The sequence below is a fragment of the Lactuca virosa genome, chromosome 7 (assembly GCF_052849685.1).
Source record: "Lactuca virosa cultivar CGN04683 chromosome 7, Lactuca_virosa_CGN04683_v6, whole genome shotgun sequence".
Classification (NCBI taxonomy): Eukaryota; Viridiplantae; Streptophyta; class Magnoliopsida; order Asterales; family Asteraceae; genus Lactuca; species Lactuca virosa.
In genome coordinates, this window is record NC_136432.1 from 148800938 (window position 1) to 148814931 (window position 13994).

The window sequence follows — 13994 nt, forward strand, 5'->3', positions numbered from 1 at the left end:
TAGAACTTAAACAATGTTGGAAAGTCTATTAAAGTAACTACAAAAGTGAAACCTTTAATTATGTTTGTTACTAGGTGTAAGACCCATTTATTACATGGATTAATTAAAAAAATTAAATATAAATGTCTAAATATTTCAAACTTTGGATTTATAAGAAAATAAGAAAAATAATGAATTATTAAAATTGATTTTTTATCTTTTAAATTTAAATAAATAAACAAAATAAACTAATGAGCTTTAATTTGGTTATTTTTAAATAAGAAGATAAGCCCATTAATGAAATTGATATTCATTTATTACTACATTTATTGTAATTATTACATTAAAGTATTATGTGGAATTTATTAAAATAGAAAAACTCATAAAATGACATATGCAAAAAAACTAATTCAAAATAACCACAAAATGACATTTGGCAAATTGAATGAGAGTGTGACATGTGGCAAAAAAAACCTTCATTTATTATAGTAGATGTGTATGTCAACTTGCAAGGGTACTACTCAGCAGGGTTAATTAGGAAATGATAGAAGAAAAGACGGTTACCATCACTACTAGAAAACTAAGTAATTACCTACAGCAAAATTGGTAGGAAATCCGTAGGAACAAGGCGGTACCTACAGATTACCTAAAAAAAGGGTTGTAGGAAAAACCCTCGTGGGTAATTTTTTCCTACAGAATACCTACAAACTGATTTTCCTACAGAATACCTACAAACTGATTTTCCTACAGAATAGCTACCAACTACTTTTCCTACAGAATACCTACCAACATCTTTTCCTACGGAATACCTACCAGCAGCTTTTGCTACAGATTACCTACAGACTTTATTGAATTTTATTTCCTACAGAATACCTACATAATATTTATTTCCTACAAATTTTCTATGATTTTCTTACCAATTTTTATTGCTATATTAAATTTATAATTCCTACAGAATATTTATTTCCTGTAATTCAGTCAAAAATCTATTGCTCTATTAAATTTATAATTTAAAAAATATCCAAATTTTCTGCTTAAAAAACCAAATAAATAATTAAAATAATAGTCAAATACCATCACATTCATTACCATTAAAATAGTCAATAACATACCATTCATACATTCAAATACTCAAAATGTCATTACAATATCATGACAAAAGCTAAGAACTAGTCAATAACATAACATTCATTAAGTGTTTTAAAACAAAAACTAAGAACTACTTGGTGGATTACCGGACGGTTTGATTTGTTTCATAAAGGCCGCCAATTGTCGTTGCACTTGCAATTCCATTTCATTTCGCATTTGTTGCATTTGGAAATTCATTTCACTTTGCTTTTCATCCATGGCTTGTTGCATGTTTGACACTTGTTGTCGCAACTCATTTACCTAAATATAGCAAGACAAACACATGCAGTTAGTAAATGTAATTCAACTTTAAACCATGATAGCAATGTACTTTACTTTTAATTCAATATAAAAACTCACTACTCATAATAACAATATACATTGTTTTTAATATCCATAATAGTAACTATTAATATGCATAATAATAACATACTGTATTTTTATCCATTATACCATTGTACTTTAGATTTCCAATCCATAATATCAATGTACTTAAATTATTATCAATAACAACAATTTACTTTACCTAATATCAATAATAGCAACATACTATAATTTTCACCCATTATAGCATTATGTTTTACCTAATTTAAAAATAGCAACATACTATCATTTTCAACCATAATAAAAATGCACTTTACATAATATTAATAATGGAAACATATTTCAATTTTCACCCGTAACAGCAATGTACCTTACCAATATCAACATATTTTTTTCAGCCATATTAGGTACCTCTTTACTTGATTTTTTTCTCTATAATATATTATGCAAATAATTGTACCTCCTCTTGTGACTTTGCAAAGTCAGCAGAAGCTGAAGTTGACTGATAAGAATATGCACTCGTCATCAGAAAGTGAAGATCTGAGTATCATGCCCCATAGATAGGACCTTTTTGTTTCCCGCCTTTCCTAAGCAATTGTGTTTGGGTCCACAATTGAGGATCATTTACATTATGTTGAGTTGGATCATCACCGTGTTTTTGAGATAGGGCTTTGTTATATGATTCCTACAATATACCAAAAGAACGCTTTGTCATTGTACTAAAAAGTAAAAACTAATATTAGTAAATATATAAAAAGATAAAGACAACTTACGATCGCCACCCTAGATGTCTCATTCACAAAATCCACCGGCGCCTCTTTATCTCCCCCAATATATATTTTCTTTGATTCGGCGGTAAGATAAGATGTGTCTTATAATAAAGATCAATGATTGAGGGGTCTTCACCCATCAACTCTTTCTATATAAACAACACAACATAATTGATGTAATTAGTGTTGAAAGAAAAATGTATCACTAAAATCTATAATTATGATTACTTACCAATTTAAGACGGTGCTCCTCAAATCCAATGCTACCACCCGTATGTCTGGCTGCCCCCCAGAATCAGTGTTACGTTTTTTTCCGCTTTTGGACAACTTTTTCCACTCATCCGTGTCCCATTTCTGTAATATATATATATATATATATATATATATATATATATATATATATATATATATATATATATATATATATATAATACAAAATAAAAAACAACAAAATAGGCAATAATGTATTAGATTTCTTACCCTACACAAACGTCGCCAAACATCTCTATGTATTTCCGCAGGATTGTAATTTGCAAGAATCCCAAAGTTAGCATTAATCTTTGCGATAACGTGCCCAGCTTTTCTTGCAGAATTTACCGATGCTTCCCTGGCATCCTTCATTCTACCCCTATAGTGATCTTTCAACGTATTCTCAAAACCTTCACGATTTCTTCCTTCTTCATTTGGATCCCACTGGTATTGAGTCTGTAAAACAATAAAAAGTAAAAGTTTAAAATGCAAAATAAGAATGAATGAGAAATAGATATTAAAAAATAAATAATTAATATATTACCCTGAAGCGCTCAAACATTTGAGTGACAACTTCCTTCGAAATTTTTCTATAAGTAATCCAAGGTTCAATTATAGACTGCCAAAATACGGATAATTATAACATCAACAATCATAAATATATAAAAAAAAAAGACTTACTTGTACCCCTTTCGTGTGATAAATGGCCTGTGAGATCCATTCGAATTTGCATCATTTGATCCACCATGTCTACCCGAATAATGGGGCGTCTGAACCATTGGTGACTCAGGCTCATGCACAGACTCATGCCCATGCTCAGGCTCATGTTCATGCTCAGGCCCATTATAGAAAAAATCACTAGGAGGCTCTTCATTGTTTCCTGTCATCTCATAACCATATGCAATACCATTCCCAACATTCTGTACCACTCATGTATCTGTTATAACATCAGTCAAGCCCATGTGGGTATTAATGGCATCCATGCTACTACTCCTTGAGAATCCCGACCTTGTCATCCTAACTGAAGTGCGTGAAAGGCCACTCGACAAAGGGATGCGTGGAATTCCATTAGGGTCGGGCGATGATACAAAAAAGGGTTTTGTTGAAGGGCACTAAGGTCAGGAGATGACCTGCCTCCCGATATAGAACCGCCCATAAAAATGTTACGTGGAAGGCAAGTAGGATCGAGCAAAGGCGATAACCTGGCTCCTGATACAAAACCACTGCGTGGACGACCACTAGGGTCAGACAAAGGTGATGACCTATCTCCTGGTACAGAACCACCTATAAGAAGGATGCATGGAAGGCCACTAGGGTCAGGCAACGTGGATGGCCTACCACCCGATGGAGGACTAACCGGAAAAAGGTTACGTGCTAGGCCTTTATCAGACATGTTGCATTTATAGAACAAAAATAGTCAGATATATTAGATGATAATGAAAAATAACAAATAGACTAGCATATGCATACCATATTATAAATGAAAAATAAAATGTGATAACAAAAATATTAAGCTGTATATACCATATTAACATAAAACAAAGTTCCTAACATTCGTCCTCATCTGGATCAGAATAGTCAAAATAAACTGGTTCGTCTCTATCCTCTTCATCGGTATCATCTTCTTGATTTTCCGCTTCAGAACCCTCACTCTCATCGGAAGATATTTGCTCAAAGTTAGTTATATTTGAGGCTAGGCTCAAACGTTCACTAAGATTTACTTCATTCGGTAACTCAAACCGCTCATCAAGATGAAAGAATCCAATTCATTCTGTATTTCCATCAAGCGCAACTTCCGCTTCAGCTTCGGTGACTTCAAATACCCCTCTTGGTTTTCTCTTGACAACCGCCCAAAGATCTTTTGTTTCCTTTGTCACCGCAGGATATAGTGTATAAAATACTTGTTCCGCTTGTGATGCCAAACAAAAAGGGTCGTAAGTTTGAATACGAGACTTAGGTTTAACATCAACCAATTTATTACCAACGTTGGCTTTATAGTACTTGTTTCAGTTTACATGTATGGAAAGCAAAGCTGACAAAGACACTTGAAATCACAGAAACTGAAATTGATTCTCTTGAGTATGAATTGAAGTCTTGTGAAATGTGAGCAAACTGAAATCGACATACATACCTGGGGTGTTGCCGATGGTGGTGTGGGGCAGCAACGGTGGTGGTACGGGGCAGCATCGGCGGTGGTGTGTGACAGCGATGGTTGGTGGGAAAACGTGCAACCGTTTGGTCAATGTGGGTCGCCGATCGATCGTTTGGAAATCACAGAAGTCGAATTGATTACATGAAAATGTTGCAGATGTACGTATCAGTTGAGAATCACCGGCGGATGTGTGCTGCAGCAGGGTTCGGAAATCGCCGGTGTAAGCTAAGGTTTTGTTTAAGTAAATTTGATCAACGAGCTAGCTTGAAGCGGGAATTTGGGTTTTAGGAGGCGTAGCAATTCTGTAGGTATAAGAAATCGTAGGAATTTTGTAGGTATCAACAAATTGGAAAATTGATTTATTATATTATAATTAAATATAATTTGAAAATTATCAGATATGTTTTTTTTTCAATATAATTAATATAGTGTATAAATATTCTATTTTTGTTAAATGAAATATTTTACCCTTTTGATTCATTATAAAAATATAACTTAAATCGAGTAATTGAAAATAATCCCATTGATATAGTATTTACTAAAATTTAAATTTATTAAACTTTTATATTTTCTATAAAAATTTGTGAATATATAAAACAAATCACATTTAATTTGAAAAACATAATTGCTTTGTTTACACCAAGTTATACATAACATAAACTTACATATAAACGTATAACTCAGTGAAAACAAAACGATCAAAGTATAATCACCCTCAAAAAATTGAATTTTCCACTATGTTCCTATACGTAAAATTCGGTGAGTTTTTGGGGCGCTGCCCAAACCCCGCGGGGGCGTTGCCCCTCGACCCCGCCCACTTACGTGGCCAGGGGCTCTGCATATGGTTTGTATGTAATTTATGTACGTACTTGTATTTGTGTATAGAAAGTAATTTTCATCTATATTTTATAAAAAAATAATAATAAAGTTGTAAATGAGTAATGGGTTCTAGCGATGCATACTTTTATATGTAAGTTTATATTATATAAATTGGTGAAACCAAAGCATTTAAAATATAATGATGTTGTGAAAAAAAAATGAAATTAAAAAATAATATTTTCCCTTAAAAATTAGAAAGAAAAAAAAAGCCGTAGGTAATCCTTAGGTAAATACCTACGGATTACCTACAGATAAGGTTATTCGTAGGTAATCTGTACGTATTTACCTACGGATTACCTACGGTATTTTTTTATTTTATATTTTTCAAGGGTCAAATTTTGTTTTTTTTGTTTCATTTTTTTCACAACATCATTATACATTGATTGGTTTGTTTTCACAAACTAAAATATCATATAAACATATGTACAAGAATGTGCATCATTAGAACCCATTACTATATATGATACAAATAGTTATTTATGTTTGTTCTTGAGCCACAATTAACCTCATTAAACAAATACGTGATATAGTGAATATAATATATACATATGATTTGTATGTAAATGTGTGTATTTGTTTATAGAAAATAACATTTTATTTATATTATATAAAAATAATAATAAAGTTGTAAATGAGTATTGGGTTCTAGCGATGCATACTTTTGCATGTAAGTTTATGTTATGTACAAGTTGGTGAAACCAAAACATTTAAAGTATAAAGATGTTGTGAAAAAAAATGAAACTGAAAAAACAATATTTGCCATTAAAAAGTAGAAAATAAAAAAAACCGTAGGTAATCCGTAGGTAAATACCTACGGATTACCTACAGATAAAGGTTATGCGTAGGTATTTACCTACGGATTACCTACGGGTTTTTTTTTCTATTTTTTAAGGGTCAAATGTCATTTTTTTTGTTTCATTTTTTTCACAACATCATTATACATTGATTGCTTTGTTTTCACAAAGTTAAACATCATATAAACGTATGTACAAGAATGTGCATCATTAGAACCCATTACTATATATGATACAAAAAGCTATTTATGTTTGTTCTTAGCCACAATTAACCTCATTAAACAAATACGTGATATACTTAACGTAATACATTCATATGGTTTTATGTAAATGTGTGTACTTATTTGTATTTGTGTATAGAAAATAACTTTCATTTAATAATAAAGTTGTAAATGAATAATGGGTTCTAGGGATGCATACTTTTGTATGTAAGTTTATGTTATGTATAAGTTGGGAAACCAAAGCATTTAAAGTATAATGATGTTGTGAAAAAAAAAAAAAAAACTGAAAAAAAAATATTTTCCCTTAAAATTAGAAAAAAAAACCGTAGGTAATCCGTAAGTATATACCTACGGTTTTTTTATTTTCTATTTTTCAAGGGTCAAATATCGTTTTTTTCGTTTCATTTTTTTTCACAACATCATTATACATTGATTGCTTTGTTTTCACAAAGTTAAACATCATATAAACACATGTACAAGAATGTGCATCATTAGAACCCATTACTATATATGATACAAAAAGCTATTTATGTTTGTTCTTGAGCCACAATTAACCTCATTAAATAAATACGTGATATACTGAACATAATACATACATATGATTTGTATGTAATGTGTGTATTTATTTGTATTAGTTTATAGAAAATAACTTTCATTTATATTATATAAAAAAAATAATAATGTTGTGAATGAGTAATGGGTTCTAGCGATACATACTTTTGTATGTAAGTTTATGTTATGTATAAGTTGGTGAAACCAAAACATTTAAAATATAATGATGTTGTGAAAAAAAATTGAAACTGAAAAAAACATTATTTGTCCTTAAAAATTAGAAAATAAAAAAAATCCGTGGTTAATCCGTAGGAAAATACCTACGGATTACCTATAGATAAAGGTTATCCGTAGGTATTTACCTACGGTTTTTTTTTTTTTTTTCAAGGGTCAAATGTCATTTTTTTTCGTTTTATTTTTTTCACAACATCATTATACATTGATTGCTTTGTTTTTCACAAAGTTAAACATCATATAAACGTATGTACAAGAATATGCATCCTTAGAACTCATTACTATATATGATACAAAAAGCTATTTATGTTTGTCCTTGAGCCACAATTCACCTCATTAAACAAATACGTGATATATTGAACATAATACTTACATATGATTTGTATGTAAATGTGTGTATTTATTTGTATTTGTTTATAGAAAATAACTTTCATTTATATTATATAAAAAAAAATAATAAAGTTGTAAATGAGTATTGGGTTTTAGCGGTGCATACTTTTGCATGTAAGTTTATGTTATGTATAAGTTGGTGAAACTATATCATTTAAAGTATAATGATGTTGTGAAAAAAAAATGAAACTGAAAAAACAATATTTGCCCTTAAAAATTAAAGAAAAAAAAAAGACGTAGGTAATCCGTAGGTAATACCTAGGGATTACCTACAGTTAAAGGTTATCCGTAGTTATTTACCAACGGATTACCTACGATTTTTTTTTGTTTTCTATTTTTTAAGGCTCAAATGTCGTTTTTTTTTTCGTTTCATTTTTTTCACAACATCATCATACATTGATTGCTTTGTTTTCACAAAGTTAAACATCATATAAACGTAAGTACAAGAATGTGCATCATTAGAACCCATTACTATATATGATACAAAAAGCTATTTATGTTTGTTCGTCAGCCACAATTAACCTCATTAAACAAATACGTGATATACTGAACATTATACATATATATGGTTTTATGTAAATGTGTGTACTTATTTGTATTTGTGTATAGAAAATAACTTTCATTTCTATTATATAAAAAAATAATAATAAAGTTGTAAATGAGTAATGGGTTCTAGCGATTTATACTTTTGTATGTAAGTTTATGTTATGTATAAGTTGGTGAAACCAAAGCATTTAAAGTATAATGATGTTGTGAAAAAAAAATGAAACTGAAAAAACAATATTTTTCCTTAAAAATTAGAAAATAAAAAAAACTCGTAGGTAATCCGTAGGTAAATACCTACGGATTACCTACAGTTTTTTTTATTTTCTATTTTTCAAGTATCAAATGTCGTTTTTTTTCGTTTCATTTTTTTCACAACATCATTATACATTGATTTCTTTGTTTTCACAAAGTTAAACATCATATAAACGTATGTACAAGAATGTGTATCATTAGAACCCATTACTATATATCATACAAAAAGCTATTTATCTTTGTTCTTGAGCCACAATTAACCTCATTAAACAAATACGTGATATACCGAACATAATACATATATATGATTTGTATGTAAATGTGTGTATTTATTTGTATTTGTTTATAAAAAATAACTTTCATTTATATTATATAAAAAAAAAGTTGTAAATGTGTAATGGGTTCTAGCGATGCATACTTTTGTATGTAAGTTTATGTTATGTATAAGTTAGTGAAACCAGAGCATTTAAAGTATAATGATGTTGTGAAAAAACATGAAACTGTAAAAACAATATTTTCCCTTAAAAATTAGAAAAAGAAAATCGTACGTATTTCGTAGGTAAATACCTACGGATTACCTATAGATAAAGGTTATCCGTAGGTATTTACCTACGGTTTTTTTTTATTTTATATTTTTCAAGGGTCAAATATCGTTTTTTTTCGTTTCATTTTTTTCACAACATCATTATACTTTGATTGCTTTGTTTTCACAAAGTTATACATAATATAAATCTACATAAAACCATTTATACGCATAGATACACATACACACATGCATATACATACACATACATACTCAAATACACACATACACATACATATTTACACACACGTACATATACATAAGCACACATATACACACATACACATGCATAAACATATGTAAATATATGTACATATACTCACATACATACATACCTACATTGTCACACCCCCGAACCAGACGGCGGAAACGTCCGGGGGCGGGTGACTTCATTTTGTAATATCATCAAGCATGTATATAATTGAATAATAGACAACATCATTGTCACACCCCCGAACCAGACGACAGAAACGTCTGGGGGCTTAGGTGACTTCATCTTGTAATATCATCACAATGTATATAATTCAAACAAGACAACACCATCATCATACATATCATAATACAACCAACATTGTTTACATCAAGTATAGTATCATAAGTTACATGCCAAAATACTCAATGTATGATGATAATAAAATACGACAAATTCCACATGTTCTTGTTGACATTTCCGCTTAACGATTCCCTGAGAATACAAGTTATTTTGAAAATGTCAACATATATAATGTTGGTGAGTTCATAAGCATGTTTGAATGAAAATTTTTGTATTGTTCGTAAAACGCCAGAAAATCCGATTTTTTCTGAAAAATGGTTTAAAAGTGATGTGTCAAAATCAAGTACTAATCCATGTATGTATTCTGTTTTTGGAATATATATGAAAATGTAATCTGGAAAAATCCTATATTTTCTGTTGTAAGTAGAACGTATCGTTTAACTGTATGTATCCCCAGAAAATCCGATATTTTATGTTTATAAAAGTGTCGTGGTCTCAAAACCCTAAGACCGATATCATTGTATGTATGTTTTCGTATCGACAAGGTTTTGTATGTATTCCGTAAAATTATGATGGAGAGAATCTCTATGTGAGCCGTTTTAACCATACTTGATTATGACGAATTTGCCTGTCGTGGCGTTTTCAGGCGCCGTCTTGTTTAAGGTAAGGTTTGTCACCCTAGACTGGCCTAGTCTAACTGTAGCGAACAACTCAGGTGTGGGGTGTCACCCCGTATAGATCTATACACAAACTCTCGCTCTCCCTCCAGGAGACTCTGGTTATAACTACAGGCTACGATCGTACACTCTAGAGGTGTCAACCGACATGTCTCACTAGATCCTTAACTGAGTTTACGTGAATATTGTATTATGTTATGTATAATGTTTTTCGTGTACGTTTTATGTTTGAAAAGTCCAACGAGTATGTATGTGAATGTACGAGGCCCAACAGACATGTAGAAGGACCACTAAGGCCCAATAAACATGTAATGTATAGTCCAGACCCAATAAGCATGTAAATGGACCACTAAGGCCCAATAAACATGTAATGTATAATCCAGGTCTAATAAGCATGTAAATGGGCCACCAAGGCCCAATAACATGGATTGTAAGTATTAGGCCCAATAAACATGTAATCGATGAATTTAGTTCGTTTGTTTTAGCTTGATGGTTTTCTAAAATGGCATAAAAAGCCCACTTTGTGTAATGATGACAGTTTTGGCCCATTAAGCCGAAAATTTACAATTTAGGCATATTTTTTGATGAAATTGACACTGTAGGTCCTTTAAGACCAAAAATTTACATTTATGGGCTCATTTCAAATAATATGACATTTTTAGCCCACTTTGGTTAAAAATAACATTTTTGGCCCATTATCATAAAAATTGACATGTTCGGCCCATTTATATATATAAATTGATGTTTTCAGCTCATCCTTATAAATATTTACATTTTTCGCCTATTTATATGTATAATTTACATTTTCAGCCCATTTTTGATAAAAATGACATTTTCGGCCGAAATTTTGTTAAAATAACATTTTAGGCCCAAATCCAAATAAAGTGACATTTTCAGCCCATAAAACCGTAAATTTATATTTTTGGCACAAATTTGTATTAAATGACAGTCTAATCCATAAAAATCCTAAATTTACAAATTAAGCCCAATGAAAACGTGAAGGCCCTTATTAAGGCCCATCATGTGGAATTTAACACTTTTGGCCCTTTTAAAACTATGATTATCATAAAGACCCATTTTATATAAATATGATTCTTTTAGTCCTTGTAAAACTGTAAGTATCATAAAAACTTCATTCTTTTTGTTTATTTATCAAAAATGGTCCCTTTACAAGATCTAGTTTAGTCTTTGATCATCTTTAACATGTATAATACTTTCATCTTCAAGGTAAGTTATATAAAGTGGTTTACTTCACAAATATCATCAAGTTTTTGTTAGAGTTTTCGAGATTTATGGAGTTTCATCAGAAAATCACAACACATAACATAGAAAACACACATAGACATACACAATACATAGATCTAACACAAAGCAACTTGTATCCTCCCCCAAAACATAGTGAAAACCGAAAACAAGGGGGTATGAAATCATATTGGGTTGTTGCTCTCGGTTTGATGAAGAGTTTGAAGAAGACTTTCGGCCCTAGGAGTTTCCTTGAGGAGGTTTTCAAAATCTATGAAGTTCAAGAGTATAGATCATGAAATGATGTGGGTTAAGAAGAGATTTTCGATGTAATCTTGAAGTTAAACCATAGGTTTAGGAAAGGACTTACCAAGAGTGATGAACTTGATGAAAAACCTCTTGTAAACACACACCAAAGTCACGAAAATGACAAGGGAAATGAGGGAATTTTCCTTGAGCTTGAGAGGAATTATGAGAGAGTTTGAAAGTGAAAATGTATGTGTTTGTGGGTGCTCTCGGCCGAGAATTAAGAAGAGAGGGGAGGGAGTTGATTTTGGTTATTACATGATAGATTAAGAAATCCAAGCCTAGATTACCACTATACAAAAAATAGGTGTCAAGCTTGTAATTTACTTCGTTTCTTCATTTTTTTTTACCAATATGTATATATATATATATATATATATATATATATATATATATATATATATATATATATATATATATATATATATATATATATATATATATATATATATATGTGTGTGTGTGTGGGCCGAAATTTTTGGAGAAAGGAAAAGTTTTGGGCCCTACTTACTTGCTTTATTTTGAAATCATGAGGCCCAAATGGATGGTTCTTGGCCCATTGGGCCCTTATGAGGGTTCACGACCCACTAGGATAAAAGGAATGGAGTTTATGGCACATTAGGGCTAATGAAATCATTTATGGCCCAACATGGCCCATTAGGGATAAAATGAACTATTCTAGGCCCACATGACCCAAAATGTTTTAGTTTCATGCATGTGGGTTCAATTAAAGCCCAATTAGGGTTCCATGGCCCAAAATAGTCAAATTGAAAGTTTATTGGTCCATTTGACCCAATAAGAGGATCCTAGTCCATATTAACTTCAACCGGGATTTCTAGGGTTTTCAACCCATAGTTGACTACATGAAATGTATTGTATTAAGTTATGGGATTCTTGAATGAGGTTCGATTCAAATGGATGATTTTGATTAAGCATTGTAACAACCCGATATTTTGAATCAACGTAACGATCCAAAGTCGAGTTTGGTAACCTATCTTAATATAATAGGAATGACGCCAAAAATGAAATGTTCGAAAACCTCAATGTGAATGTACTAAGTGGTAGATATCGTATCAAGGTCTTCAAAAATATAAAGAACACTAAAATCCGAGTTATAACGAAGAAGTTATGACCGATCGAAGATACGCGGCGGTATCGGTAAAACACTGTTAAGCATAAAACGAGAAATTTCAATAAAATACTTTTCAACCTTAGACGTCTAAATGAAAGTCATATATATCCCAAAACCATAAACATATATAAAAAGAACGCCCTAATCTGACTTCATATGAGGAAGTTATGATTTTTCGAAGTTTCGGACATAGAAGTAGACAACTAAAAACTCGACATAGAGATCGAGCGACTTTTTGCCAACATGACCTAAACGAGAATCGAAGATCTCATCAATGGTATTACAACGGTATAAAGTCTGACGAAAACGGACATCGGATGAAGAAGTTATGGATTTTTAACGGACTTTTCCTGTCCCTGACTGTTAAAAATATAATATTAAAAATAAATTGAAAATTAGCCGACGAAGTCTAAACGAGAGTTATAGAGCATAATCTCACCTACGTGTGGATATAAAGAACGTCGAAAACGGAGCTCGTATGCGAAAGATATGAATTTCCGAAGTTCGAGGCACGAGTTTCGACGCTGTGTCAGAATTTTCAGAGTTCACGACGTGAACACTAAAGTTCACGACGTGAACAGTCTGACTAACCATTTCAGAGCCACTTGACAGATGACGCATGCCATGAGCGAACCGGGACAAACTCACGACGTGAATTGGCAAAACTCACGACGCGAGACCCCAAATTCAGCCTATAAATAGAACCCAAGGGGTTCCGGGTTTAATGCTCAATTCCTCTCTTCCTCGTGCTTATGCTCTGCGTTTAACCCCTCGAAGCCATCCCAGTATGCACATCCAAGTCTCGAAGTAAGTGTTACGCTCCCGAGATTCCCGAGATTCCCGAGAATCCCGAGAAATCAGCTTTCTCCAGTCGAAGTTCTGCTCGATCTTTGTCTCACCTTCTTCAATCTACCAGGTGAGTTCATACCCCTATCACTAAGTTTTCAAATGCTTTTTAAATGATTTTAAACGCTTTTAAGGGGGGGAATACAAGTAAACACACGGTTAAACTTGTGTGAAACAGAAATCTTTTGCTATACTTTTCATACTGTTGTTTTAACTATCTTATGAAATTATTATCATGCAAAACA

General features: G+C 31.7%; 1 protein-coding gene across 3 annotated transcripts; it reads right to left on the reverse strand.

Moving 5' to 3' along the window:
* Window positions 1-1059: 1059 nt before the first annotated feature.
* LOC145123801 (uncharacterized) lies at window positions 1060-4898 on the reverse strand. 3 transcript variants are annotated; one of them, XM_079059006.1, is made up of 8 exons: window positions 3975-4898; window positions 3132-3830; window positions 2995-3040; window positions 2682-2906; window positions 2434-2555; window positions 2205-2350; window positions 1892-2116; window positions 1060-1368 (listed from the first exon to the last, which is right to left on the reverse strand). In XM_079059006.1, coding segments are annotated over exons 2-6 (600 nt in total). In that variant the 5' UTR covers window positions 3338-3830; window positions 3975-4898; the 3' UTR covers window positions 1060-1368; window positions 1892-2116; window positions 2205-2349. The 3 variants fall into 3 exon arrangements, 2 of the variants coding, with proteins under 2 accessions (XP_078915132.1, XP_078915131.1); XR_013715334.1 differs by having other exon boundaries at window positions 2995-3069; window positions 3132-4898; XM_079059005.1 differs by having other exon boundaries at window positions 3132-4898.
* Between the last annotated feature and the right edge of the window lie 9096 nt (window positions 4899-13994).

Coding starts and splice junctions, on each gene's coding strand:
- LOC145123801 (XM_079059006.1), bottom strand. CDS start 3,337: ATGACAGGAAACAATGAAGAGCCTCCTAGTGATTTTTTCTATAATGGG. Junction 3,041..3,131: donor ATCACACGAAAGGGGTACAA/GTAAGTCTTTTT, acceptor GATTACTTATAG/AAAAATTTCGAAGGAAGTTG. Junction 2,556..2,681: donor TTTGGCGACGTTTGTGTAGG/GTAAGAAATCTA, acceptor TATATATTACAG/AAATGGGACACGGATGAGTG.